The 27,644-nt window shown below is 38.4% G+C and overlaps 1 protein-coding gene across 8 annotated transcripts in view; it reads left to right on the top strand.

The window, feature by feature from the left end:
- The window catches only part of PDE5A (phosphodiesterase 5A), a 57,261-nt gene that overhangs the window by 17,983 nt on the left and 11,634 nt on the right, over window positions 1–27,644 (top strand). For 7 of the 8 annotated variants that reach the window (XM_071452289.1, XM_071452285.1, XM_071452294.1 and 4 more), the window contains 13 exons: window positions 1,354–1,936; window positions 2,632–2,721; window positions 8,974–9,045; window positions 10,131–10,220; window positions 11,409–11,546; window positions 12,001–12,068; window positions 14,159–14,267; window positions 15,944–16,028; window positions 18,814–18,989; window positions 20,385–20,444; window positions 23,575–23,721; window positions 25,240–25,365; window positions 26,547–26,641. In XM_071452289.1, the coding sequence (XP_071308390.1) occupies window positions 1,354–1,936; window positions 2,632–2,721; window positions 8,974–9,045; window positions 10,131–10,220; window positions 11,409–11,546; window positions 12,001–12,068; window positions 14,159–14,267; window positions 15,944–16,028; window positions 18,814–18,989; window positions 20,385–20,444; window positions 23,575–23,721; window positions 25,240–25,365; window positions 26,547–26,641 (1,839 nt within the window). The remainder of the gene's footprint in view (window positions 1–1,353; window positions 1,937–2,631; window positions 2,722–8,973; window positions 9,046–10,130; window positions 10,221–11,408; window positions 11,547–12,000; window positions 12,069–14,158; window positions 14,268–15,943; window positions 16,029–18,813; window positions 18,990–20,384; window positions 20,445–23,574; window positions 23,722–25,239; window positions 25,366–26,546; window positions 26,642–27,644) is intronic. The other variant, XM_071452288.1, reaches the window with a different exon arrangement.

Below are 27,644 nucleotides of genomic sequence, written 5' to 3'. Positions count from 1 at the left end.
TAGATTTTAATTCATCACTTTGCTGTGAGTTAAGGGCTAATTGTGCTTGCAGTATTGCATCTTACAGCAAAGACAAAGGTGTGCTCTAAGGAAAATAAGACTATTGTGCAGTGCTTTTCATATGTAATGTACACTGATGTGTGTAACTGATCAGCAGCTGACTAACCTGAATCACTTCCATGGCTTCATTCAGCTTCACTCTCCAAATTCCTGTGGTCTGCTGAGCAAATAAAAAATATCCCAAATTTAAAACATGACCACCATGAAAGGTTTCCAAAAGATCAGACTTGTTAATAGGGTTTTTGCTGTTCCTCGGCTCATATGTTATGTAATACAGCGAAAACCCATTTCTTCTGAGAGTAGGGCATTTGCTGTGAGGAATCCTTGACACTGAGCAAATAAAATAAAAAGCCCTGTATTTAAAAAAAACCCAACCAAAGAAAAGACAAAAAAAAGCCCAAAAGAAAAACCCCTCTGATTTTGGATGAGAAAATGATAGTGTGATAAAAAAAGTAGACTCATGTTATGATATGCTGTATTTAGTGAGGACATTTTTAGGGTTGGCTTTCTAGTACTAACTTAATTTGAGAAGCACAGTTAAATACTAGAAATGCATGGCATTTTTTGATTGGTGGTGAACACTTAAAAATACAGTTGTAGGGTTATGCAGTATTTGGGGTTGAGTTAGACAATTAGTGTCATCTGCAAGGAAAGGCAGTAGGAGAGATGCATGAGAATAATCTGTTCTTATTTTGAAGGGGGTTGAATTGGTAATAATCATGTTTCTTTGATGCTTTTCAAGCAAAGCTTTTACGTTTTGAGTCCAACCAGTATTTTTTATTAACTTGGAGGGTGGGGAAGTTAACTTTAAAAACAGTATATTGCAACAGAAAAGTAGTAAGGACTGCAGGTAATTGACTGAGAGAATTAAAGTTCGAAATTCTTGTTAGAGGTTAAAACCAGAAAGTTCTGTCTTCAAATGAATATATATATATATTCTACAGAAATCCAAATCTTAGGAATGGAAAAGACTGGAACATTTCAGTCACAAAATGATGTGCAAATTTCTGATCTGCGCTCTGAAAGCCACAGCCTAAGTGGTCGTTCTCTGCCCTATTCTGGTATTTCCTCTAGGCAAAAATAGCTTCTTTTTTACGGGGCAGAAAATGTTACTGCTTAATCTGGGCTAAGTGCTGCATAAAATTGGAGAATATTGATATAGAGGAGTCTAAAGGTGCATCAGTATCCTCTGTGTGAAAAGGTTTAGTTATCCTCTCACAGTGCTAGCTTTCAATATATGCTGGAGGATTTTCAGTTGATGTCATTTGCTGTATTTTTGGTTTTGTTTGACAGAGAAATGGTTAATGCATGGTTTGCTGAGAGAGTTCACACCATTCCAGTCTGCAAGGAGGGAAGCAAGTCCCAGAGCGAAGCCTGTGCCTGTCACCAGCCTCCCTGTGCCGAGACCACCAGCTCCGGGACACCAGCAAGGAAAATCTCGGCTTCTGAGTTTGACAGACCCTTAAGGCCTATTTTTGTCAAGGACTCAGTAGGAGCAGTGAGCTTCCTCTCTGGCTCCGACAAGAAGGAACAGATGCCTCTGCAATCTCCAAGGATTGAGACCAGTGCAGGGGATCAGTGCTCCAGACTATTAGAACTTGTGAAAGATATTTCTAGTCACTTAGATGTCACAGCTCTTTGCCATAAGATCTTCCTACACATCCACGAGCTGATCGCAGCCGATCGCTACTCCCTGTTCCTGGTGTGTGAGGACAGCTCCAACAAGAAGTTCCTCGTGAGCAGGCTCTTTGATGTGGCAGAAGGATCCACCCTGGAAGAAGCTTCCAACAACTGCATTCGCCTGGAGTGGAACAAGGGCATTGTGGGTCATGTGGCAGCCATAGGGCAGCCTCTCAACATCAAGAATGCCTATGAGGTAAGCCAAGGAAATTGGTCTTCAGCAACTCTTGAAAAAGTAGAAGCTGCCACATTATCAGCTGCTGGAATATTGCCATTTTAGTGCTTGTATTTGGTGCTGTATTGACTTAAAGTGGTCAAGATGCACACTTGACACTGGTTTTGGTTATAATGCATGTATTATAGATACATGTGCGCACAGAGACATCAAGCTAGGACTAAAGAACTCAGAGTTCTATTGAGGTGATGAGAGTTCAATACCGATGTGAATAAATGAAACAAACAATCTCTGATGAAAGCAAAACTACGAACCAAGTTTATGAAACTGTGTTCCTCTGTGGGCACAGATCTTTTAGTTGATTTCTGTCATTTCTTCTTGATGGTAAAAGGTAAACTAGGGATGGTCAATCCATGAGCATATTTATTATAATGATGGTCTATGCTCAAAAAGAAGGCTCCTCCTAGGACTTGGGTTTTTTGTTCTTTATAGCAGCAGTCCTAATCTAGTGGTCCTCAAGTTCCACACAAATGCTTGTGTGTTATCACACTGATAGGAACACCTTTATATAATTATTGGCTGGGAATGAAACCTTTGTTATCCTGGGTAACAGTCAAATAAAATATTTAACTTGTCTTAATCTATAAACCAAGGAAGAAAAAGAACTGGTCTTTAAGCTAGTAGTCTAAAAACTGCTTTTTTTTTTCTTGTATCAGGATCCAAGATTCAATGCGGAAGTTGACCAGATCACAGGGTATAAGACTCAGAGCATTCTCTGTATGCCAATAAAGAATCACAGGGAAGAGGTAAGTTGCAATCTTGGGATCACTTCATGTAATACTGTTTCCAGTCATGCTGATGCTCTAAACTTTCATTAACTGGCAGTCATCATCTTCCAACCAGTTTGTTTTGGTTTTTTTTAGCAAGACTGCTGATGTTTGTTTAGACTGTAATTTTATCTTATCTAGTTGAGTAATGTAAGCCAAAGGCAACTGTCCGGAAGAGTTGAATCCCAAATACAGCAGTAGAATATATGTATTTAACTCCAGAAGTGCTGTTCCTACTTCCTGTACTCAGTATCTGTCAGCATTAAAGTTCTCTGCACACTTACTGGTCTATCTCAAATTCCGATTAAGCTACTGTATTTCAGCTTAGCTGGTATCTATATTGCTTAATTCAGAGGGCACTAACTAGGTTTTTTATCATTTTCTAAAAACCTGATTATTTTTACACTTTCTTAACTCAACATGGTTCCTAATTTATTACTTATGAGCTAAGAGCCTGACATCAGGCATTGAAAAAGACACAGTGTCAATGTGATTCAGAAAAGTCATCCTCAAGTCATTACTTAAATCACTCCTAATTTGAAACAATGTGAATCTGCTCACTGAACTCTTGCCGATGTTTCCTGTCCATGCTGCTTCTCATGGGAGCTCTCTCATCCTGTCTCATGCTATTGCAGTGGGGAGAATTCTTATTTTGGGCTAACAACACCTTCTTGCCCTGAGTATTTGAAGAGTGAGTTCAGTCAAGTCCATGAAAGCCAATGAATGGGGAAAAGAGGAGATGCCCTCTATGAGAGGAAGTAAAGTCTGGTTGCGTTTTCTTTGATCCTGACTGTAGTGGCCTTTAGCCACATCACCAGCTCTAGAATACTCATAAAATATAAGGCTCTCCACACAGTGTGTCAGAGCTTTGAAATGGAGATTTTTCTCTCCTGGAATTCATTTATTTTTCAGAGTGTTCATAGTTTGCTTCCAGAAAGCTCAAGCTTCCAAAAAGATATGTTGCCAAGATTGAAGACATCATACCTTTTTTTCTGCTCTTCCATCTTTCACTCCTCTTCTAGAGTGTCACCTTGATTTCTACTGCACTGAACCTTTTTTTTTTAATTAAATAAATTTATTAAACTCCTCCATTAACTTGTTTATTGGATCTTATTCTAGCCAACCCAGATGATCAGCCAGTATTTCCTTTCTTCATATTCTGCAAATTTCAGCTTAAATTATTTTGTTCCATTCTTCCAAGGACAGCACTTGATCCTTTCTTCTTCCCATTCCTGCTTACAAGTCTTCCCCTTTCCACCTGGCAGCAGCCACTGCTGGCTGTGGGCCAGGAGATGAAGAAAGCAGATGCCATGTGAAGAACTGTCAGGGATCAGTGGTCCATGTCAGGCTGATGCAAGACTTCCAATTTCACCCAAGCCATGCCATTTTCTTTTTGTCAAATGGAAAAAGATGGCATGCCCCACAGAACTGGGTACAGAAGTGAGCTACAAAGCCTTGCTGCCTGGGGAGTGTGGAACTGCTCAGTTCTCACCAGGTGCTGCTGGTGGATGGGGAAGGAATGAGAGCTGCAGTCTGTTTGTCCAGTTCACCATGACTGAAGGGCTGAATAAACCTGCAATGGGCCGTGTCTTGGGCCAGCTTCCTCCTCCTGAGTGCATCAGCATGCCCAAATGAAGCAGGAATTTGTTTTTTTTGACAAGTTCAGCCAACCTGAAGTTTGAGGAGTCTTATACTCACAAGCAATAATTTGAAGGTGTTAAACTGTAAGGCTTCTCACAGGAAAGGATGGCAGTTACTAATTTTTTTCAGAGTTCTACAGCCTCTACCAGAAGGTTTTTCTCATCCTCACTGTAACAAATGACTGACATGTTTTTGGAGAGACACTGGAGTCAGTGAATCAGTCCTTAATTTTCCATTTGCATCCTGCTCCTTTTTCTGTTTAAAAATCCCCCAAACAAGAGAACCAGAACATTGGTTCCTCCCTGTTAAAATAATAAATAGATAAAATTGAAAAATTCCCAAAGCCCCTCTAGAAATATTGAGGCTTGTGAATGCTGCCTTAGCCCAGGATGTCAGCAGTCACAGTTAAAAGATGATTCTGGAAGACATCCAAAAATAAATACTGAGAAAGAGGAGCAACTGGGGCTTTCTGTTTGTTTGTTTAGTATTAGTGCTATTTTTTTGAAACAAAAGAGTCAGTAATTGAGAGGAGGAAAATCTCATACTGATTACTAAATCCTCTGGGCCTGATGAAGTACAGAGATTTTTCCAGTAGATGTTTTTCACATTTGCCTATATTTCCATGAGGCATGTGAGAAACCAAAGTCTCATTTAAAAATAACAGCTAGTAAAAAATTCCATAAATGAAAACAATTTGATTCACAGAAGAGCTCATGGAAAGGACCCAGGAATTAGTAACAATGAGACACATTGCAGTGCAGTAGAGGACTTTACCTTTGATACAGTTTTGTAGACACTTGTAAACAAACAGTCATTTTGACAAGATTGGATAGGGAATAGACATCCTTACTCCATTCCTCAGCTTAAACCAACTTGTGGAGTTTTCCAGCAGGTTTGGGATACCTGGAGAATGGATGGCTTCTGAAGCACAGAGCCGCCACAACTACCACACAGCATCTTCAGGAGTGACACAATTTTCTGTTATTGCTACTTTTCTGGTTTTTTTTTTTTCTTTGACCTGGGCATAATAATTTTCAGAAGAGGCAATCTCAGTTTATATTCCACTAAAATCTGTAGGATTTTCTCAAATGGAGCTTTTAGCTGAATTAACTGAGACATCTCTCTCAGGTTGTGAGCATGTAAGACTGCGTTTCCTAGTAATTGTCTAGAGAAATGTCAGGGGTTTTTTCTGGCTGTGTTTACTCAGTTGTTCGGTTTGTTGCTTACTGGTACCTACCTCCTGTAGGACCCCTGATTTTTTGGGAAGCTTTTCCTGAAAAATCAGGGATCCTACTACTTGCAATAGCCTTTGAAAATCCCCTGTTAATTTTTATGGTGTAAAATGGGACTGGGTATGTCACCTTTAGGCAGCTAAGTTATTTCCTCCTTCAGAAAACCTTTCAGATAGCACATCCCAATCATTGCAGCATAGAGAAAGCCTAGCCAAGCTGACTTTAAACAAACTCAGTTCCTGCAGCAGTCTTGCTGCAGGATTATGGAGATCAGTAATTTGCTTCTTGGATGGATTTTCAGCTTATGCTGAGACACACATTATAGTAGCTGGACTGCTGCAAAGTGTGGGGGCTGCTGCTGGCATGAACGATAAAAAGGGATGTGAAATTTTTGTTGATAAAAAATGAATGTCTGTAAATACAGTTCTGTCACCGCAGGATAATTTTATAAGCTTGAATCCAACCTCTACAAAACCAGGAGAGCAAAGTAAAGTCAATGCTACTTTGTCTTCTGTAGTGGGTATCTTCTCTTAGCAAAAATGTCAGGTTTCCCATTTCTGTTACCATTCTTTGGCTTTCATGTGATTTTCCTTCACATGCCAGCAAAGTAAATAAAAAATATATCTCCTTAAGAAGCAATATTAATTACATCAGAAGTCAGCTTAAGTAAGAACCTACTGAAAAAGTCCCCAGCTGCCTTTAGAGCTGGAACAACTTTCACAGAGTTAGGCCTGTAATTTTAATGTGCAAAAAATTGCAGCATGAAACCACCCATAGAAAATCCAGAGCTCAGCCATCAGCATTAAAGCCATCAGTTGTCACCTACTGGGCACTCAAGGTAGCCTTCTACTTGGAGAGGCAGGACTCAGCTATTGCAAAAAACCAGTAAAAATGAAGTTCTGCTAATTAGAAGAAATCTCTCATTGTAATGTGGATCAGGATTTATTAAATTGGAAAATTAGCACAGCTAGAAAAGAAAGGTTAGAGAACAAGTAGAGCACTGCAAGATCACCTGTGTTACCAGCAAGAACAGAATCAGGAAAGCTGTGTTCAGATGGTAAAACACATGTGGGTATTGAATCAGCAATTGATGGAAGGTTTGTTCTTCTTTGGAACAGAAAGTAAGGGAACAATTCCATCATCAAAATTGCTTTTTGTCTTTGTGGTCTATGTCAGTATTATGTGATGTGAATGGAAAAGAGCAAAATACTTGGTTTCTGATCCAAGGGGAATTTCCTTCTGCTCACCACTTATGCTCTTTCAATAAAGCAAACCTGGAAAAAGGCTCTTGTTGGTAACACAGGACTCTTCTAGACAGACTGTGTTCTATAACCCCACCTGTCTAGTCCAAACTGGAGGGCAAGCTCAGGAAAAGGAGCTTGTAGCACTCCACAGTACACTGCTTACTTCAGCGATTAGGCCATAAACTCAAAGGTGCTAAAGCATAAGCAGATCCTAATGACTTCAGTCTTTCTCTTAGTCTTGGTTTCCTTCAGTCCAGAGTAATATCTTATATTTTTTTAGTTCCCTGTCTAGCTGAGCCTAGAGCACTAGATCACCTTTGATGCAGTTTTTCTGCTGGTGCAATCATAACTCCCAGGTGGAGATCAGATTTGGCCTATTATTTGTGATTTGTTTAGAATGAGTTTTAAAAATGAGGATTGGTTTCATACTGTGCTTAAGTTCTCTAAAATGCAGGCATATGTTCTCCATGGCTGCAAATGCTACCACATGATTGACTTTTGTCCTAATTACATAATTACTTTAATAACAGGAGCAGATCCTCTCGAGTTTCCTACATCTTCTCCTAATTACCTGGTTGCAGGCAAGACTCCAATGGCTAAAAAATGCCCCACTGAAGTTTTTCTCATTACTGTCTCTGCACCATATTCTATGGAATTCTGAAAAGTGCACTGAAATTTTAACTGACATAAATGAAGCCCAAATTTGGGCCAGTTTAAGTTTTTTTAATTGTTCATTTTGTATGAAAAAGAAATGGGCGCAACACGGTTGTCTGGAAGCTTAGAATGCCACTGAAACAGCAACTAAAAAGAGCAAGGTTTGCATATGCACAAAATTTTCATCCTAATCAAATCAACATGAATTTTTTAGCAGGTTTCTTCTCTTCATTACGTCCTTCCCCTTCAGTTAAAATCCGTTATTGAAAGACCTTATCAAAGATCTAAAACTGACCATTGCTCTTAGAACACCTGCCTTTGTTAATGTGTCTGAAACCTGGAATGCTGATGAAAGGAGCCTAAATAGTCTTTTTTTTTTCTGTATTAATATGGTCCTTTTACTGTTTTCTTGTAGCTTTTTTTTAAGCACTGCAGACTTTCCTTTCATGGAGGGGATGTATTTAAACAGCCAACATGAAAGTACTCACCTTTTGCGTGAAAAGCCTTTGGCCTTGCTAAAGTTGTCTTAGCTCATGCTGGATCAAAACTGGGAAAAAAAAATTAAATCAGCACCCAGGAGAGACAGTTGCATAAGAAGAGGTCTAAGCATTAACCTCTGCTCATGTAGGTGAACATAAAAGCATAATAACTTTAATTCAAAATCTGCCAGAGGAGCACACAGGCTGGTGGTACACTGTTATTACAGAAAGGAAGTCCACTGGATAAGAAATATTCCTCACTGAAGTAAGAGATTGACTGTGGGAAAATTGGGGTTGTATGGAATGGAGCTGACAGTTGAACTTTATTTCAGACAGACATTTTTGAGCCTACGGTTGGCAGTGGTTCGTGTTAAAGAACAATGGCCTTACTTACAGCATCAGATTTTTGGGAATGCTGGACTGAGCAATAGTAAATTGTCTTCTTTTCCATTACAAAAATAAAAGCACATGTCTTCCATCAGTTTAGCAGTTACAGCTTTACTATGAATGGTTAAATCCAACTTGTTAAACATGCTCACCACACAGTTTTCCTTTGATAGTGTATATCCTAAAAAAGCAAGATTTAAAAAATATCATTAGCATTTTGCATTGGTTTTACACTAATTACACTTCAAACAAAAGCTGTTCTTTGCAGCTTTTTCTATCACTTATTGTAATCATGCTAAAAATCTGAAAATATCTAAAAGCTTTGCATTGTACTTTGTCAGATTAATAATACTTTGTCTCAAAAGGAATGAGAACACAGAATTATATTAGGGAAAGGCTAAGGTCTTCAAATCCTGTAATCTAGGAAATGTTTTTGCATGAGAGAGAAACATTTATTATCTAACAATTTGATTCAGTAGTGAACCAAGCGAATACCTGTAATGATCCTTTATTATCTTATATAATTATGCCTGGAAATGGAATTCAGTGACAGACCCCTAAAATTAGCTAATTTCTCCATTTTTAATACACTAGGTTGTTGGTGTGGCTCAAGCAATCAACAAGAAATCTGGAATTGGCGGCACTTTCACTGAACAAGATGAAAAGGTATAAAAGCTGCACGTTTGTCTTTTCTGTTTTCTTAGGGGAAGGCGAAAGATATGTTTTTAATTTTCCTCCTACTAAGAAATTTTTAAGTTATTTAAAATTAAAGACCTGTGAGATTGTGAACATTCATGGAAATACTGAGGATATTTTTCTTTCTTTGAGGCCATGAGAAATGTGCCCATGAAATAATTTAATTTCTGGATCACCATGTCATGTATCTCTGAAACACAGGCTTACTCTACTGAAATGCATTGTAAAACACTTTCATAGATTTCAATGGACATAATTTTTAATTACTTGGTTCTAACTCTCCTGGCAAGCCCAAGAAACATGACATTTGTGGAGCGATTCTCTTTTAAATACCATGTCACTTCTCAGTATAGTATTTGCAGGAGAAGGAAAAGCTTCAGATAAATTATGAATATATGAGAGAATCAGGAGAACAGAAAATAGAATGGATTCCTAATTCTCCCAGTGTTGTTGCTTTCCAAAAATTTCCAGACTTCATGTTCAGATTGGCAGGGCAAAGCCCAGCCTCTGCTCAGGCTGAAGAAGTTGACTTAACAATCAGCAATAAAAGAATCAGAATTCATCCTTTCTCTTCAAAAACTTCCCCTTTAAAATAAAATGTACACTGAGTATTTTTAGGATATCCGAATTAATCCTATCCTGAATGAGGAAAAACCTGTGGGTTTGTTATTTTAGAAAATCTTTATTTTCACTTCATAAGAGACTGAATTCCCTCAGAGAGGCTGGTTGTCTGTGGTCAGTTTTTCTAGCTAAAATATGCATCGCTGCACAATTATTTTTTCCTTGAAGCTGCTTTTCAGATGAACCCTACTTGTACCAAGATAACGATCTTCAGATTTTAGCTAAATAAAAGGAGAAGGGATTCTTGAGGAAATAAGAAATTATGAGTAGCTGAAAAAAACCCCAGATCCTGAACGTGTGGTTGCCAAAACCAACAAAAATATCAATTAGTACTTTAGAGTGTAAGCAAAATGCTGCAGTAGCTTATCTTTAAATAGAGTTCAAATGCTGTTGGACATTATCTCTGTGAGATGTGGATGTTCATTTGTCTCCAGGATTTTGCGGCGTATTTGGCATTTTGTGGGATTGTTCTTCACAACGCTCAGTTGTATGAGACGTCTCTGCTCGAGAACAGGCGCAATCAGGTACGGCCAACAGGTTTGTCCAGGGATACAGAAATCAGGAAGGTTTGCAAGTAATCAGCACCTCCTCTTCCTGTGTGTGATGTGGTAGTTATTCCGTGGCTGCTTTTAATCCCTGAATGACTGAATGCTGTGTGGCTCTGACAAAGCTCTCCTGGGCTGCACTGGGAACAGGCTGGGTGCATTCCAGCCTGGGCTGTGAGAAATGGCCTGCCTAGGGGAAGCAGGTAGAGCCAGATGTCAGAAAATTTGTTCCATGTTAATATACTTGATACTGCCTGCAGTTATCCTGTGCTTCACTGTATGTATTAAACAACCAGAGGTGTCAGACTCCAGAAATTCCAGGCAGGAATATCCCTGTGGAATAGCAGAGGGCATACAGACTGTTCCTTTAGTGTAACAGTCATAAACTATATTTTCAGTAATGATCAAATGGAAAACTGAAATCCTTCTGATTGCTATAGCTTTACTTTGCTGCCAACTTGGTTTTGATGGGTTATTAATGCCATGGCCTTTATGGGTGAATATGCTTTCCCTGTATCATGTGGTAATGTTTCAGAGAAAAGACTAGACAGCAGTTCTTTTAAAACTTTGCTAGTAGGTCTGAGTTTCCAGCTATCAGTGTCTGTAAATTGGTACAAATTTGGACAGTTTATGAAATGCTTTCATGTTCCTTGTGAGGAAAAAAAAATATGAGCATATATGAGCAGCTAAATCTTTCAACAGCAGCTTTGAAAAACAGCAGACTGTATCTAAATGATGTTTTCACCAAATAAGTTAATTAGGATCTGTTAGAATTACAGCCAAGAAAAACTGTGTTCAGAAGTCTTAAAAAAATCAGTGGTTTGAGAATGCACACATAAGCCATAGGAAAATAGGTTTCCTAAGAGCAAGTAACTCTGTCTGGATTTCACAGGTTTCATTTGACCTATTAGTGCCTAAATCTCTTCTGCTTCTCTGAATGGAAACAGACAGCTTATAGTGCTATTTAATTCTTCCATAAAAAGTGTCAAATTGGCTAATACCCACTGTTAACTTCAAATCTGTGAGAGCCAAAACTTACTTCTGGTCACAGACATAAACATTGGCTTCCCTGATTCAGGGGAGAGGAGAAGACTCCAAGACATCAGCAGCAATAATTATTGCATAAATCATAATTAGTCAAACCTTCACAAATGACCTCTTGTTCAGGTGCTTCTTGACCTTGCCAGCCTGATTTTTGAAGAGCAGCAGTCTTTGGAGGTGATCCTGAAGAAGATAGCAGCCACTATAATATCCTTCATGCAGGTGCAGAGGTGTACCATCTTCATAGTGGATGAAGATTGTCCAGTGAGTATGTTTATTCTGTTTGAAGGCAGAAGTGTTTATTCCCTGGGAGTGGGCTTGGCTTCCCTCCAGTCTCATATGTTCCCTTGTCATTTCATTTTCTATCTTTCCTTTCATGACATCTGCTCAGGTTGGGTGTTGATCTGAGAGGTTCTGGCCTTTGTGTAATTACAGAATTTCTGTTCTGCTATATCAATTTGGCACAGCTTGTAAATCTTCTCTGGGTCATGAGTAGACATTCAAGACACTTCAATGATACTTAAAGTTGTATTAAAAGATACTTTTATGGTAGGATCCAGTATGCTAGATGACAGATGTGGAATGAAGCTGAATTTTACACTTGTCTGTAGTACAGAATAGGCCTTGATAACTGCAAAAAGGTTTTAATGAGTAATACTATTCTAAATAATGACAACTTTATACACCTGTGTATTCAAGCATCCTCTTGATGTTCCAGGATACGTTTTCTAGTGTCTTTCACATGGAATCTGAGGAATTAGAGGATTCAGCTGAAAATTTGAAGAGGTAAACCAATTAATTCTGACTTTTGTTCATCCTAGGAGAATTCTGAAGAAACTTATGCTTTAAGTATTCTTTTCATAATAAGAGACTTATTTCTGCTGGATCCCATGTATTACTGCTATTTTCATAGAGCAGCTTTTCCCCTGAAGTGGGCATAGACAAACTCTGGTGCTTAACAAGGTCCCACTGAGCAGAGCAGGAGTAGGGCTTGATCAATTCACTTTACCAGCCTAAGAACATATTTGTATTTCAAGGCTGAGCTATGGAAATGCACAGAGGAGCTGCCCTAAAACTGATTTCAAAGAAATCTGTGTGGATGACTGTGTTACAAAGGAGACATATGCAAATTAATAGATAATAACCAAAATAATGCTTTTAATCAATTATTTTAATAGTTTTCCTCAACTCATAGATAAGGAAGATTGCTCCAAGAACATGTCTGACTAAATCAAGACTGGAGTCCTAAAGTTCTAACTCTTGCTCATCTTTGGGTAACCACTAAGGAGTTCAACTTGGATGAAAAAAAAAGAGATAAAGAGCTGAATTAAAATACCCAGATAAAATCATTCCCAAAGTTAGCCTGAACCTCTCTATTGAAGTTGGAAAATTACTGTCTCTGGCATCAAAAACAGTTGTTTCAAATACTGTCAGAAAGAGAGACAGTTGTATATAAAATACTCTACTACAGCTATTTTGTGCAGGGAGGAAACAGATTTGAGCCCCTTTGATGTTGTTTTGCAGTAAATATTTATCACATTGTTTAATTCCCTATGTTAGAGAATGATGTCCGAAGTGTGTGACTTGAGCAACTAAAAGCTGTTGAGCTTTTAGCCAGTGTTCAACCAGAAAGTACAGTGGTACAACAGCCTGCTAAGATCATAGGTGAAAAAGAAAATTCCTCTTTAGTCCTCTTCTTGTTTATAAGAATGGAGCCTTCTTCCTCATTATCCCTTTTATGGTGACTTGTTAATGGACTTAAAATGTTATTTATTGCTTGCATGGGCTGCCAGGAAATAATTTCTCATACCTGATAGGGAAGAGCAATCTTGGAGCCTTAGCTGCCTATCAGACTCCTGTTCATGAGACAGCACAATTAAATGCCTAGGTTTGCACTGTGAGTCAACCACTGCAGTTACAACTTCTGCTATGCTTGAAGGGCACAATTTCAGGCAAGAGCAGAAATATAATGACATGGATTAGATGGGAAGTATTACTTTACATAATATAACATTTCAGGCTTGTTATGCAATCAAGGACACAGAATCAAGGCCCAAATCAGACAGTCTTTCAAAACTGTGGGGCATTGCCTTGTATGTGTGAAATAACAAAAGAATAATTCCTCTCCTCCAGCCCTAGAGCATCCTTACACCAGGAGGATAACGAAAATCAAGCCAAGTGTTGGAGGGAAACTACAGGAGCTTGATGGGAATAGGTTTATAAATAAGGTATATGTCCTCCTCCAAGGCAGGCAAAGGGTCTAAGAGAATTAAAATACCTTAAATAAATCTCCGCTAAAAAAGAGGAGATGATTGATTCTGTAAAGATGCTTTATGTCCTGATTTGGAATAGACAGTTCTATTTCAGTAACAGAGCCTCCATGTGACTGTCTTTACTTTTAGAACAAATTTGAAATTAACTTAGCAGCAGAAAATTCACAAGTGACACCTGCTGCACTCTCTTGAACTAGTATGTGAATTTCACCCAACATTGGTTTTTCAGGAGTACCAGATTTGTGAATGCAGTTTGTTTTCAAATTGTTCTGTTTATTTCCATATAAACCCAGCTGTTCATTCTTTATCGTTCATCTGTGTAAACTGTAGGGAATTGTTTATTTTTTCAGTTTGATGTTCAGTGTTAATGTTGTTGAACATTAAAGAAATGGTGGAAAGCATGCACCAATCCATGCTGCAGTTTTGTGATGACAGCTGGATTAGGATACAGGATTTGAACTCAACTCCATTATATATCTATTGGTGGTATCTATTTATCCTTCTCTCATATGGGAAAGATATTCCTATTACCTGCTTAGCCTAATGAAATGACTCACTTATATGCAAAGCACATAATAATAATAATAATGTTGTATCCTTCAGGGACTATGACACAAACAAAATCAATTACATGTATGCTCAGTATGTGAAGAATACGATGGAGCCACTCAACATCCCAGATGTCTGCAAAGACAGAAGATTTCCATGGACAGTAAGTAAAATAAGCTTAAGCTTGAAATTCAGAAATGGAAAATGTTTTTCTGTTTAACTTTTTAACCTTTTTTGCTTTCCTCTGATTTCTGTCAAGGTGGCTCCAGTTAAAATGGTGTAAACACACAGTGAGTGTTGGGAGGCTCTCAGAAGTTCCTTCCTTTTTATCCTTTCCCTTCTCGTTCTGGCAAAGATTAATGTTATAGATGCAAGTTCTTTGCTGCAGTTGAGGTGGATCAACTTCACTTTTCTCTGGGAGCTTTTGCCTAACCCTTCCTCAAGTGTGAGCTGGTGATGCAGTGGATGACTGAGCACAGGGATACTGGAGAGTGAGGAGGAAAGGTCACTAGGCAAGGCTCAGGTTCCAGTCAGGTTTCCTTCATGGTCATCATCAGCAAAAAGCAAATTGTTAATTATGTATCTTCCCATATTTTCAATGCACAAATTAGAAATCCGTCTGCTCTTACCATTTAAGCCTGTTGGCAAGAGGGGAGAGGAGCTACTGTGGTCCAGCAGATGGCTTTTTACCAAAATTTGTTCTGAGATACACAACAAAATGATCAGAAAAGACAGTGCTCAGTGTGATTGTTCCGGTAAGTGGAAAGAAGGGGCAGGCTCCTGGTGGGGAGCTGGGTTGTTTCCCTTTCTTTTCCTGTGCAAGGCTTCTTGGATGTTGTGGAGTGGGTTTCTGTGACAGACTGAGCAACAAAGGAATTGAGTTCTCAGACTAACCCTGTCTTAACAGCAGGACTGGAAGTACAGACAGAATCCAATGGATATACTTGATAGATTAATAACGAGGTGATGACTTTGAAGACATTTAAAAATAATACCTTGAAAATCATCCAAACAACTGTTTGTTGGAAACAGGCTGTCCAGTAGGGTTAGAGTTATTTTGATTCTTTTCTTTTTCCTGGAATTCACCTTATGTATGTAAAAGAAACCCATAAAAAGAAAGCAATAGTGCTTTTAGAATGAATCTGGAAATGTTTTTCAGCAACACAGAGACTGCACTTGCACTCGTGCAGGAGCAGGGCAGTAGGATAAATGTTTTGAAAGCTGATGCACCCTGACATGAGGGAAATCCCAGGTGTTGCCAGTGCCCTAGAAACCTTGCCTTGCCTCTTTCTTTGGAGGACATTCAACAGCACGCTTGCCTCATGAAAATCCTGCCAAGATACTCTCTATAGTCCTTGCACAGCAGCAGAGCACAAACCAACAGTATAAAAAAAAGACAATCTTTTGATCAGAAATATTAGAGTGTGCCCATTTCTTTTGGTGCCACACACAACTGGAGGTCAGACCAAATGTATTTCTCAACAACTGCCACATTATTCCCAGGGCAGTCAGAGCAGAGCTGTGGCCTTTTCTCCCCAGGTGTTTGAAAAGGAGGCGTTATCTCTTTGTTCTATCCTTCCACTTCCCAAATAAGTTCATCTCCTTCTGTTGGAGCATGGGACATGCTGCAAAGTCCTGGGAAGAGTGCAGAATGCTGACCCAGCTGTAGTAGTTTTTCTGCCTGCTGTTTGTGGGCAAACTCATTGATCACCTGGTTGCCTTTTGAAGGAAGATGTAAGCCAAGAGTAGTTGTAGAGCCCAGCTCTACAACTTTTTCACTTCAGCCACCTGAAAAGTAGCTTTTAAAATTGTAACTGTATTTTTCTGTTTGTTTAACAGAATGACAGTGCAGAAAATCTAAGTCGGAGCATAAAGAGTTTGCTGTGTACACCAATAAAAAATGGGAAAAAGAATAAAGTGATAGGTAGGTATCCTAACAAAAATAATGCTGTACATTTCATAGGTAAATTTATATGCTCCATGATAAAATCACAGCAACATGCAGTCTCAAGCCAGGAGAGAAGATCCTTAATTATCATGTTCTCAACTAATAAGTCTACTGCAACCTTGAGTATAAATTGCTCACCTAACAAGCTGCTAAAGAGTAGAAAATGAGTGTCAGCCTTTGTTCCTGGCATCAGTAAGCCCCAAAAACAAACAGAAAATAACATGTGCTGATTCTTAGGTAGGAGAATGGATCCAGTTTCATCAGCTTTAAAAAATTTGGCAAGTAAATATTAAGAGTTCCGAGAATGACTTTTTAATGATCTTATAATAATTTTCTTTGAGAATGATGGCAAAACTGCGTGGCCCAATTTATAGAATTAATATGATGTCCCTTTTTTGTGAAGACAGATTTAGTTTTTTTAACATCTGAGGCAGTACGAGAAACCTCATCTTTATCTAATGGAATTCTCCGAAATCTCTTTTGAGTTCTCTGCAATTTCTTTTGCTATTAGCTTCTTTCATGAGTTCTTTTATTACTTTAAATATTCCAACAATCCCTAGAAGACCAAAACGAAGACTGAACTGTAGAGCTTTAATTAGGGATTTTTCACCATGCTGAGAGCTATTGATAAAACACTTGTATCTGCTTCTATTTTTCTATTGAGATTTCCTATTGAAGTTCAAATTGAAAGTTTCAGTCAGGCCACCCATTTAGGTGGGCTTTTCAAATCTGAGTCATTCTCATTGGGAAATTTTCTTTGAAGTATTTTATAGTTTCACAGCTGCCTCATGTTCAATTATTTCATAGGGCAAGGTCAAGAAGTTTTCTTTGGGATAGTACCCAGAAGTTCCTTTACAATACTACATAGCATGTATGACTATTACTATAAGTCTGGTTTCTTTTTAAAATTATTTTTAAGATTAGGATGCCCCAAACCAGAATTTGGGAAGTGGGATGGGGGTAAGAAAAACTGTCCACATGAAACCCGAGCAAATCTTACTAGCAAGAAAGATGAAAAGAACTTTATTCTCCTGACCTGTACATTTCTCAGGTATGTGGTAAAAGCTTTACACAATCTTGCTGTGATTTTATAACTCTGTCCCAATGAAAGACTTTGGAGTTCCTTCATTTGTAATCAATGGACCTCTCAGTGCTTTGGGGAAGCTTTTGAAAGAGGTTCAAGAATTTTAAGTAATACACAGCATATTTACTGCAGTTCTCTATTTTTTAAAGAGACATTTATGTGCAAATACTGTGTCTTTTAAGAATTGATTTACTTTTGTGGCATATTCACTGTCTTCATCTTGTGTTCATTACATCACAGTTGCTATGGAAATAATTATAATGTCATAAGATGTACTAAACAGAAATATGAAGGTCAGTTTCATGGGATTTTCCTGAAGAGTTTTGTAAATCAGCTTCTTTTTTCCCAGGGAAAGTTAATCTTGTTCCTTATTTAAATGAATTCTTTTCTAATGGGATTATGTGATTCAATGATCCATTCCTTTCCATCTCATTCCATAAAGGTTCAGAATTCTGTTTGCCATATTCAGATACCCCAATCCCTGCCATTACACTCAATGGTTACAGCTTTAATGGTCTTGGTCTCTTTAGAGGAGACTCTGATACAAAGTTCTCCAAACAAAGTACAATTTGGAAACAGGACAATGTTGCATTGTCACCAGACATCAAAACTTGTGAGCCCAACATTCTTCTAAAACCACAGTTTGTGTGTGCTACATTTTTTTCCTTAGTTTTATTATCTACTGTAATAGGGAAGATGCGCATGTGGTAACTTTTTTCAGAATTTTTCATTTGCAGCTGGGCTATCTTGGTACTTGGCCAGGAAAATGCAACTTTTTTGCTCAGGGCAGTGAGAAAACATTTGGACTCTGTTAAGACAGTAATCATTGCCAAAGAAAATATCTTCCTGTAATTCAGCTGCTTTAATTAGTCTTCTGATCTTAGCAGGTAAAACTGAGGGCAGGTGTATTTCTGAATTTCCCCCTCCTCACAGTGGTGTCAGGGATTTAAACTGCAGCAAGGTGTGGTAGAAGTTACCTGTCAGACTTCTTCAATGACGTGTGCAGAAAGGCCCAGAAATTCTTAACACAAAATTAACAAATGTAAATATCAGCACATTTGAACCTAAGCTGAATTCAGTCAGATGTTTCTCGAGGAGTTCAGTAGTGTTTGCAAGAGGCTCTAATTCAACCACATCCTCAAAAAAAGGCCGAGTGTACTTCAGCTTTGAACCTCATATTGGGTATTCCCTGTTTAGCTCATTTACTTGAAAAAAATCCTAGTATTGGCTCAAATGAGGAAGTGAAAACTCTGTGTACCACTGTTCTGACTTTGATAAATGTTCTTTTGGCATGGTTGCAAAAATTTAATTAGCCTCCAAAGGACAAATTGTCTTTAGGGATTATATCAATCTAGAATAGTATTAATAATAAAAGTTAGGATGAAAACGACCCTAGAATTTCACAGGGCAATCAAACCTCTAAAGCCCTACATTTTTGGTTTACAAATCCTAATAAGTACTTTTGAGTTTATTATGTATATATAAAATGCTAACATTTATTTTATAATACATTGAAACTGCCCTTTGGGGGGGAAAAAAAAGGGAAATCCTACAACATTCCTAGGTGTCACTTATGTATGTTGGTGGTTATACTGTAGGCTTATCTTTCCTAAACTTAATTCTTGATGGTGATATGTTCTCTGTATCACTTCCTTTCGTTTCTGTGTCCTGACATAGGAGTCTGCCAGCTTGTGAATAAGATGGAAGAAAACTCAGGAAAAATCAAGGCTTTCAACAGAAATGATGAGGAGTTCCTGGAAGCATTTGTCATCTTTTGTGGCCTGGGGATCCAGAACACACAGATGTACGAGGCTGTAGAAAGAGCCATGGCCAAACAGATGGTGACACTAGAGGTGAGCCCAAATCTAGGTGGTCCTTAACTAGCCCCAAACAGATCCTAATGTTCCCCAGACCCTCTCTGTTCTGCATGTAAGTGCAGCTACTCACAGGGACACTCAACAGAGGTTGTTATCCCTCAGGAGAGCAGCATTTGGACTGTTGAGTTGCTCAGGAATTGTCTGCTTGTTTCTGACTCTGCCAGCAGACTCTTGATTTGGTATTGTGTCCTAACTTTACTCCTGAGATTGAGTGGGGAGCTGGAGGCATGCTTCCTCTCCACGAGGCTGCATGCTGGCAGCACAGTGGGTGCGTTCTGCTGCGTAGGGAGGGAGAAATGGTTTGGCAGAGGAAGGCATTTCCTCTTCTTGTCTGAGCGTTTTGGTGATGATTTTGGCTCAGTCCTTCAGACAAACCAGTGTGAGGAGTTAACTGCAGCATTATTGTAGGTTCTCAGCAATTTCCTCAGACTCCATCAAACCATATCAAGATGAACATCATCTGGTCACAGCCTTTAAATTGGTTCCTGTTAAGCTTCACAGCTGAAGAGGGCTTTAGTCTGAGAAACTGAATTACTCAGTTATAGGGTGATAACTTGAAGCTGAAAGTGAAAAATGTGCAGACTTTGGATCTCCTAACATCAATTATGTAAACAGAGTGTTTTGCAGAGCTCCTAAAATGGGATTATGTGCCCTGTGGCCTCAAAAAGAAACATTACAGTTCTCAAATAAACGTGTATTAGGTCATGTTAAATAAAAAGCTGGTAAAACTATTGTCCAAATCATTTGCTTATATGGCAAATTAGCAATTCTGTCTCCAACTATAGCACTTCATAGATGCTATAGGAAGTTCCAGCCAGATTATAGGTTAGTGTATTAAATGGGTTCTTCACAAAAAAATAAAACTCTGTAACATTTTCATGTCATATGTTCTCGATAGTTAAAAATCTGAGCTTATTTTTTTAATTTAAAATGAATGTATTGTCTTTCAGACTTTTGTGCCAAATTTCAGTTAGGGTAAAACTTGCTTTCATGTCTGAATAAACTCTTGAAAGAATTCCTATGGCTATAATGTCAGGCTCATAATAAGAGCTGTTTCATGCATTATTTGCCTTTGAAAGTGGGCCGTGAAAACTTTTCAAAGAGAAAATCAGAGTTCTTTGGTCTTTCATAGAAGCTATTTATGTTTTCTTGGCCTAATTATCTCAAGAAGACTCTGTGCTGTGGGAGATTTGTAAAAGATGCAGATATCTATGCATTCAGAGAGCTCCCCTAAATCTTGCTTGGGCCCTGCATGGACAGCAAATTTCATCAGCAAATGCAGTGGAATGCTGAAAAGTCTGCTCTAAGAAAAGTACCTTGTTATCATATGGCTTTTTTCTTTGTACTAAGGACTGCTTTTTCTTCCTGTAGGTTCTCTCATACCATGCTTCTGCTGCTGAGGAGGAAACGAGGGAGCTGCAGGTAACAGTGGTAATTGCATTTTTTACTATTACTTTAGAAAACACTGCTTTAGTAGAAACAACCAAGAGCAGTCCTGTACCCAGATGTCAACCCTAAAGGGGCAGAAACATATGTGCCAGAAATAAAAATGACAGTGAAGCCCATACTGATGGGTTCCTGAGCTGAATCACATAAAAGAGAAATATTATAATGTCTACAGTGAGAGACAAAAGCTGGCCAGAGCACTGTGAGACCCAGACCTGTGCTAACTGATTTTCCTCAGGAGTTTGAGACAGTCACTGGTGCAATGTCAGTATCAAACTCATAATGATTAAGTATTCCAGAAGCAAAATGTTGAGAACTCTTCATTCTGCAGCTAAGTCTGAACGCTGTATATCTTACAGCTTTTGTCCCTTTCAAATATCCCAAGTATGGCTGCAGCTTTATGGCCTTACATATAAACTCTGTATTGAATTTTTAATGCAAGGATTTTAAATTTTTTTCTAGTTGCTTTTCTGTGCAGTGTCCTGTCTGCTCATGTTTAATTCTGTGTTTAGGAGCCACTGCCTAAGGAATAACTACAGCTAGGATTTCAAGTGCTTTTCAAAGCACAGCATGTGCTTAGGTTCTCCAAGCCTTCAGCAGCTATTCCAGGGAAATAAAATCACCCCTGCTGCACCAAAACCAACAGGAGGGATGGAGAGGAAGGCAGGCATAGGGGACCATGAGCTGGGTAGCATGGGATGGTCTGGCCAAGTGACACAACAAGGTGTGGGAATAAGGATATTTCTAGAATGGTGTCACACGGATTTTTGAACCTCAGTCCTACCGTACTGCTGCTCATCAATAAAGGGCCATGACAAGACATAGAGTGCAACTCCTCTCCTAAGGTTTCTCCTCAGGGCTTGTGATGAAATCTTTGTGATTCCACTGTTACTGCTCAATGAAACAGAACCACAGCAAAGAACTGGGCCAGTGTCCACTGGCATGGCTGAATTGTCCACAGCTTCCTAGCAGAGTCCTGGCCTGTGTCAGCCACTGCTTCTAAGGTGATTCCAGAGCACAAGCACAGGCCTTTTATTTGCATTCATAAAATTTTTTTTTAGTTTTTATTTTTTGCTCTCATATTGTCATATGAAGATGGCCAAAATAATGTGATTTTTTTTCTGAATATACCTTTTGCTTCTAAATAATCTGAAAATATATACTTATCAGGCAGTTGGACTAGAAGATGGTTGTAGGGCTCTTCCAACTGGCACTATACTCTATTATCTGCTGTATTGAGTAGGCTGCAGTCAATTTTTTTTACTTTAGTCATCTTTTCCAAATACTGCAGAACTGTCCTATTGTATCAGTCACCTCCTTTGAGCCTGGGTACTGTCTACAACCTGTGTTTTATCATCCAAAGCAGATGAAACAAAGCAAAACTCTTTGTAGTTGCCACACAGTGGTCCCACATTTTCCATAGGCTTCTTTTTGCTCCCAGTGTAATTAGAGAAACCATTTCAATAAATTGAAATTAAAATAGCTGATGAACTTTCATACTGTAAAACAGGAGGCAGAAGGCTCTAGTGGCTTCATTAAGTGAAAAAGGAAATAGGCTAATCTGGTTAAACAACACTTTAAACGGTTATAGAGTGCAGGGTTTTTATATTTCAGCTGAAATGAAACTTAATGTTGTGGCTGTAAAAGGCAAGATATCAAGGAAGGGAAAGGTAAATTATGAATGAAGTGAGGTGTGAGGTGTTCTTTTGAGCTCCTTCTGTGTCCTTGAAGCCCCTTTCCTTGTGAAACCCCAGCCTGCAGTTGCAGTTTTTCAAAATTATGTCAGTAGCTTTGCTGAACAGTTGCATTATTTACCACTGAACATGCAGGCCTTTCATGTGCTCACAGCTGAAATCCCACATGAATCCAAACAGGGACATAAAATTAGTGGCAGAAGAAATGTGTAAGAAGGGTGCATTTTTGCCTGTGTCAATATTCTTTTTCATAATCTTCTGTGACTTCCTGATTCTGACACACAAGGGAGAGGACAGCAAACTGATATGGAACAGAAGCTGACAGCCATAAGTCCATGGATTTGCATGTTACATGTACTAATGTTGTAGATTATGACAAATGCTTCCTTTTCAGTTCCTCAGCCTTCTGGGACAGAGCTGCCCACACTGGAGAAATGTTTTCCCCCAGAATTATAAAGAGGAAGATAAACACAAACGTTTATTTCCTTCACCATTTCAGATTTACCTGATTTTCTTTGGACCACACTCATATTGAGGTGAAACAGCTCTAAAGCAGTAGCAGCGAGAACCTCACATTTTATTCTATTGCAGTAAATGATACTACATTTTGTTCTATAGTATAAGATGTAGCATTTATTTTGTTAGTATGAGAGTTTATATAAGGCTTAGCATAACCTCAACACTGGTATTTTGAAGGGCAACAGATATAAATACTCTGTATTTTATAACTACAAGTGGGATGTAATACATGGAGATATTACTGACAATGAAAAACTCAGATTTAAAAATATGCAGGATAGCGGGTGTATTGTGTACCTTGTAGTTTCAAATTTCACATTGAAGATTTATGGTTGTATGCAAACTGCACCAAAACCACCGACCACGGGTTTTAAAGATTACTGATCACAAATGAACTCTAATTTTTCAGGTTTCTAGCCCTGAGAAAGCTCTGCCTGTGGACATGTTCTGACTCCCATCGTGCTGAATGTGGATTCTGTTAGCAAATCGGTTTTACTGACATCTCTTTCCTCACCATTTTTAGAAAAATGCCAACAGTTACGAGTTACGGATTTTGCTCTCTGCATATCCATAAAAACAAACATGCAACTCCACTGCCTTATTTTCTCCTTCTCTCAATTTCATCCATATTATTGGTTACAATTTGCCTCTGGTGATGTAGATAATTAGACTGACCAGGTAATTCTACCCTTTTTCTCCTGATCTATGGACAAGTGCTTGTTAAATACAAGGTAAAGTTAAACAAGAGAGGCGTGGGGAAGTATATGAGAAGCAATCATCAGTTTTCAGTATCACATGAAGGTAAAATGGAGTGTCTCTTTTGAATTAGTCTGTTGAAAAGCAGGTATTTGTTCTGTTCTCTCTGCCCTAGCGCTAAGCTGTGTTCTCCCATTCTTCTCCAGGCTGCTGTAGTGCCATCTGCACAAACTCTCAACCTGACTGACTTCTACTTCAGTGACTTTGAGCTGTCAGACTTTGAAACAACACTGTGCACCATTCGAATGTTCACAGACCTCAACCTGGTGCAAAATTTCCAAATGAAACACGAGGTATGGTTGCTGCCGAATACTGCCCCACAGAAAGAGACAGCTTAATTATTAGGAATTCAGAGTAGTGAGATGATCTCACTGTAAATAGAATTGGACATGTGTATTAAGGAGTAATTAGCAAACCAGGAAGACATATGAAGAATTGGGGTCTGTCCTGAGATTGGTTCTACTGAAGGATAAATCATTTTACAGTCTATGATTAATGGACTGGGAAACAGAATACTGAGGAGAGAGAGGATAGCAACTTCTCAGGAAGTGTAAAACTCTTACAAAGAGGACAATAACATTGTTCACTATGTCCATATGAGGCAGTAATTGTCTTAGTCTTTCCCTACAAAATAATAGATTAGAGATGAGGAGGAACTTCATGGATATGGAGATAGTAAAGATTGAAGCAGATGGTAACATAGATGGGCTGTGAGAATTTCCCTGAAGGTTTTTACCAACACATCTCTCTAAGGTGATCAAGACCAGTAAAATAGAAAAATCTCTTCAGCCTCTTCCACTCAATGCACACAACATCTATTTGTAGAAACCTTCATTTCTAAATACCTTATTTTTGCTTTTTAACATTTTCAACAAACCCATCAGAATTTATATCAAAATGCAAGATCAATTTGTAGGGTTTCATAGGCCCTACAACATTTCTTTAACATTAGTTAAAGAAAGCATATATTTATTGTCTAGATCAGCAGTTTATAGACCAATTTAGATTAGTAGTGTTCAAGGGCCAAAAGTGCTGTATTATCTAATCTGATCCCTTGAACATCCTAGTACTTAGCTTCACCTCTGTACTAAGGTGAACAACCTTAAGGAATAGGTCCCAATATCAAAGTACTACCTGACCTTCATACTGTCATTTCCTGACAAAAAAACAGGTAGGAAGAAAGTGTGTGTATATATGTGTGTGTGTGTATATATATATATCTATATCTCTATATATATAAAATTATATAACCCACAATTTCTAATACTGTTGAATAAAACATCCAGGACATGCTTTCCTCCTGCATAAAAAAGAAAATAGCCTGCAATGTAGTAATCTTTCTATCATACTTATTTGCTTTCCCAAGTCCAATTCTGCTTGGGTTTTGGCAAGCTGATAGGAGGGAAAAGCTGTCTGTTTATTTTCAAAACCAGTCTTAAGCAGATTCAATAACTAAATAAATTTTCTCTATCAAATATGTCATGACAAACAAGGATTTTTTTCTTCCAGGTATCTCAACATACAGTTTCTGAATTAACAGCAGTGCTTCTGACATTAACATTTAACCCTTAGCAATAAAACCCCAAACCCACAAGTATGACACACTAAAATAGGAACTGTACTAGTGGGTGTAAGCCTGTTATTATCTATGTTCACAGTTACAAGCATGTAACAGTTGAACTTGAAATTGAGTTAAATGGATTTTTTTTTTTTTTTTTAGTAAGAGAGTTTTCAAGTGGGATTAAGAAAGTTTGAATGTATTAGAAATCTGTTCTTATGAAAATACATCCATGTGATGCTGTTTCTTAAAGGTTCTCTGCAGGTGGATTTTAAGTGTGAAGAAAAACTATCGGAAAAATGTTGCTTATCACAACTGGAGACATGCCTTCAACACAGCACAGTGCATGTTTGCTGCTCTGAAATCTGGGAAAATTCAGGTACATTTCCATTTCCTCTATTAAGACAAATTCTCTAATGATGCACAGCTCTGACTGTCAGGTCAGTAAGATGTTCATTATTCCATGGTATTGCCAGTGGAACCTTCTGCTGAAGACTTGTGGCTATGAGGGCTTGGTTTGTGAAACTGCTGCTGTGGTTTTTCGTTGCCTGTTTCAGTTAAATCCTCTGGAAGCGGTTATCGGGACGTTCCCAACGGGAATATCTCTAATAAGGCACGTACGTGGTTATGTCCTTTTTTAAAGTTAATGCTTATGCTACAAGCAAGTCAAAAAAGTAGAGAGAAAAAAAGGCTGACCCATTTTCAGGATGTTTCCTTAAAATTTTCAACAGGGATTTTTAAAGTTCAAATGCAAAGCTGAGTACAGCTTTAGATACAAAACAGCACATAAAAACATAGAAAGAAATATTTAAATGTTCCTTCGAAAGCTTTTGAACAAATTTTCAACCTTTCACTTAAAAAGACACATAATAATTCAAAAAACGATGTAATCATTCTGATTAGGGCTAGATGATTCTCTAAATAAGTAAAATACTGATTCTAAATTCTTGCAAAACAGGTTATATGTTTTGGTTTTATATTCTTTTAGGAAACAGAATGTTTCTGTTCATTCTGGATAAACATGTCTTTTAAACATTTGTATGTCAAAACCCAATACCAATGAGGAAGAGGCACTTCTTTCCTCTACAAACTTTATCTCACTAATGAAAATGACAAAAGGTGCTGAAAAGAGGCCAAGGCAAGGACATCCATCTTCCCTCTCTGTTGGAATGGACGTGGTAGTTTAGCTCTGTGTGCGGTCGAGCCATCTCTGATGATCCTGATAGTTTGCCTGCTATTTTTGGAATCCTGACAGTCTCCACTGCAATTTCCATAAATTGTTTATTCTTAACTACACTGGATTCACTCCCTGCTGATTCTCATGTCCTAGATTCTGGAGTCTGAAGAGCATTGAACATAATTCAATTTTTTTCTAGTTTGAGGGGAAAGGCAAGCACTGGGAGATGCATCTTCCTAGCAGAAATATAAAATCAATCATTTCCAAACTGAGTTGTCTTTTGACTGTACTAAGAGCAGGTCCCATTATTCAGAAAGCAGATGTAAAACACATTGTAGTAAATCAATCCACAACTCACTTCTGGCATTATTCTTTGCATACAGAGCAAATTGACTGACTTAGAAACGCTGGCTTTGCTGATAGCAACTCTGAGCCATGATCTGGATCACAGGGGAGTGAACAACTCTTACATACAAAGGTAAGTGGGTCTGAGAGAAGCTCAATAAAAACAAGTGAGTGAATAAACACGAGCACAGAGCTAAGTCAGATAAAGCCTGACTGCTTTGATACTGTGGAGCTGTGCAAAGGAGCAGGTTTTCACAAAGCAGAAAGTGTAACAACAGGCAGAACCATTCACAACTTCTTTGAAGAAGATGCACTGCCTCAGTTGCTGACTAACTATGATGGCAGATTAAGTGAACTCTTTGCTGTGCAAGGACAATGTTTCCCTGCTCCCAAAGTCCCCTCCCTGATTTCCCATCAAGTGACAGCAAAAGGCTGCAGCTTCCAAGTGACAGTGTGTAGGAAATGTGCAGCTTTTCAGATCACTCCCTGCCCTACCCAGCTGCTCACTTCTTGTCCAGGCCAACACAGCACTGAGGTCTGCACCCCTCTGGTACAGAGGGGTCTCCCATTGTTTTGAACTCAGATTGTTTTACTCTTGGTTTAGCCACGTTTTTCCAGAATTCTAAGTTGTTTAGAATAAGTGACATAGTTAAAATCACATTAAAAATGTATGGTTGTTTTGCATTGATTGTGGTTTATCTGTACTCTTTAACTTTGATCCAATCTGGAATTACAGAAAGGCCTTTACAATACAAAAAGGCAAAATATATTTATAACACTGAAAAAATCTTTTTACTAAACAAAATATTTTGGCTTGAAATTATCAGAATGAAATATCAGAACAAGTCTAAAATTTTCCCCATATTTTCATTTTTAACTCAAGCTACTTAGAATTTATTAGTAGTTTGAAATCTGCCCAATCAAGTGAATATGGTATCACTTGAAATAACAACATATGAGTCTCCAGTTGATTTCAAGTGTGGCTTAATGTGATTCCTGTGATATGGCAGTGTGTCCTGGGCAAAAGATGCCCAGAAATGTGCATCTTCTTCTGGCAGAGCTGGAGAATGGTCTTGAAGTGACCTGTGAAGAAGTGGTCTGCTGTTCTCACTATGTGTAAAGTAAGATCATAGAGG

The sequence above is a fragment of the Agelaius tricolor genome, unplaced genomic scaffold (genome assembly GCF_023055355.1).
Source record: "Agelaius tricolor isolate 1412-34295 unplaced genomic scaffold, bAgeTri1.0.p SCAF_34, whole genome shotgun sequence".
NCBI lineage: Eukaryota > Metazoa > Chordata > Aves > Passeriformes > Icteridae > Agelaius > Agelaius tricolor.
The sequence above is the reverse complement of the archived record's forward strand: the minus strand, read 5'-3'. Positions and strand labels throughout refer to the sequence as shown.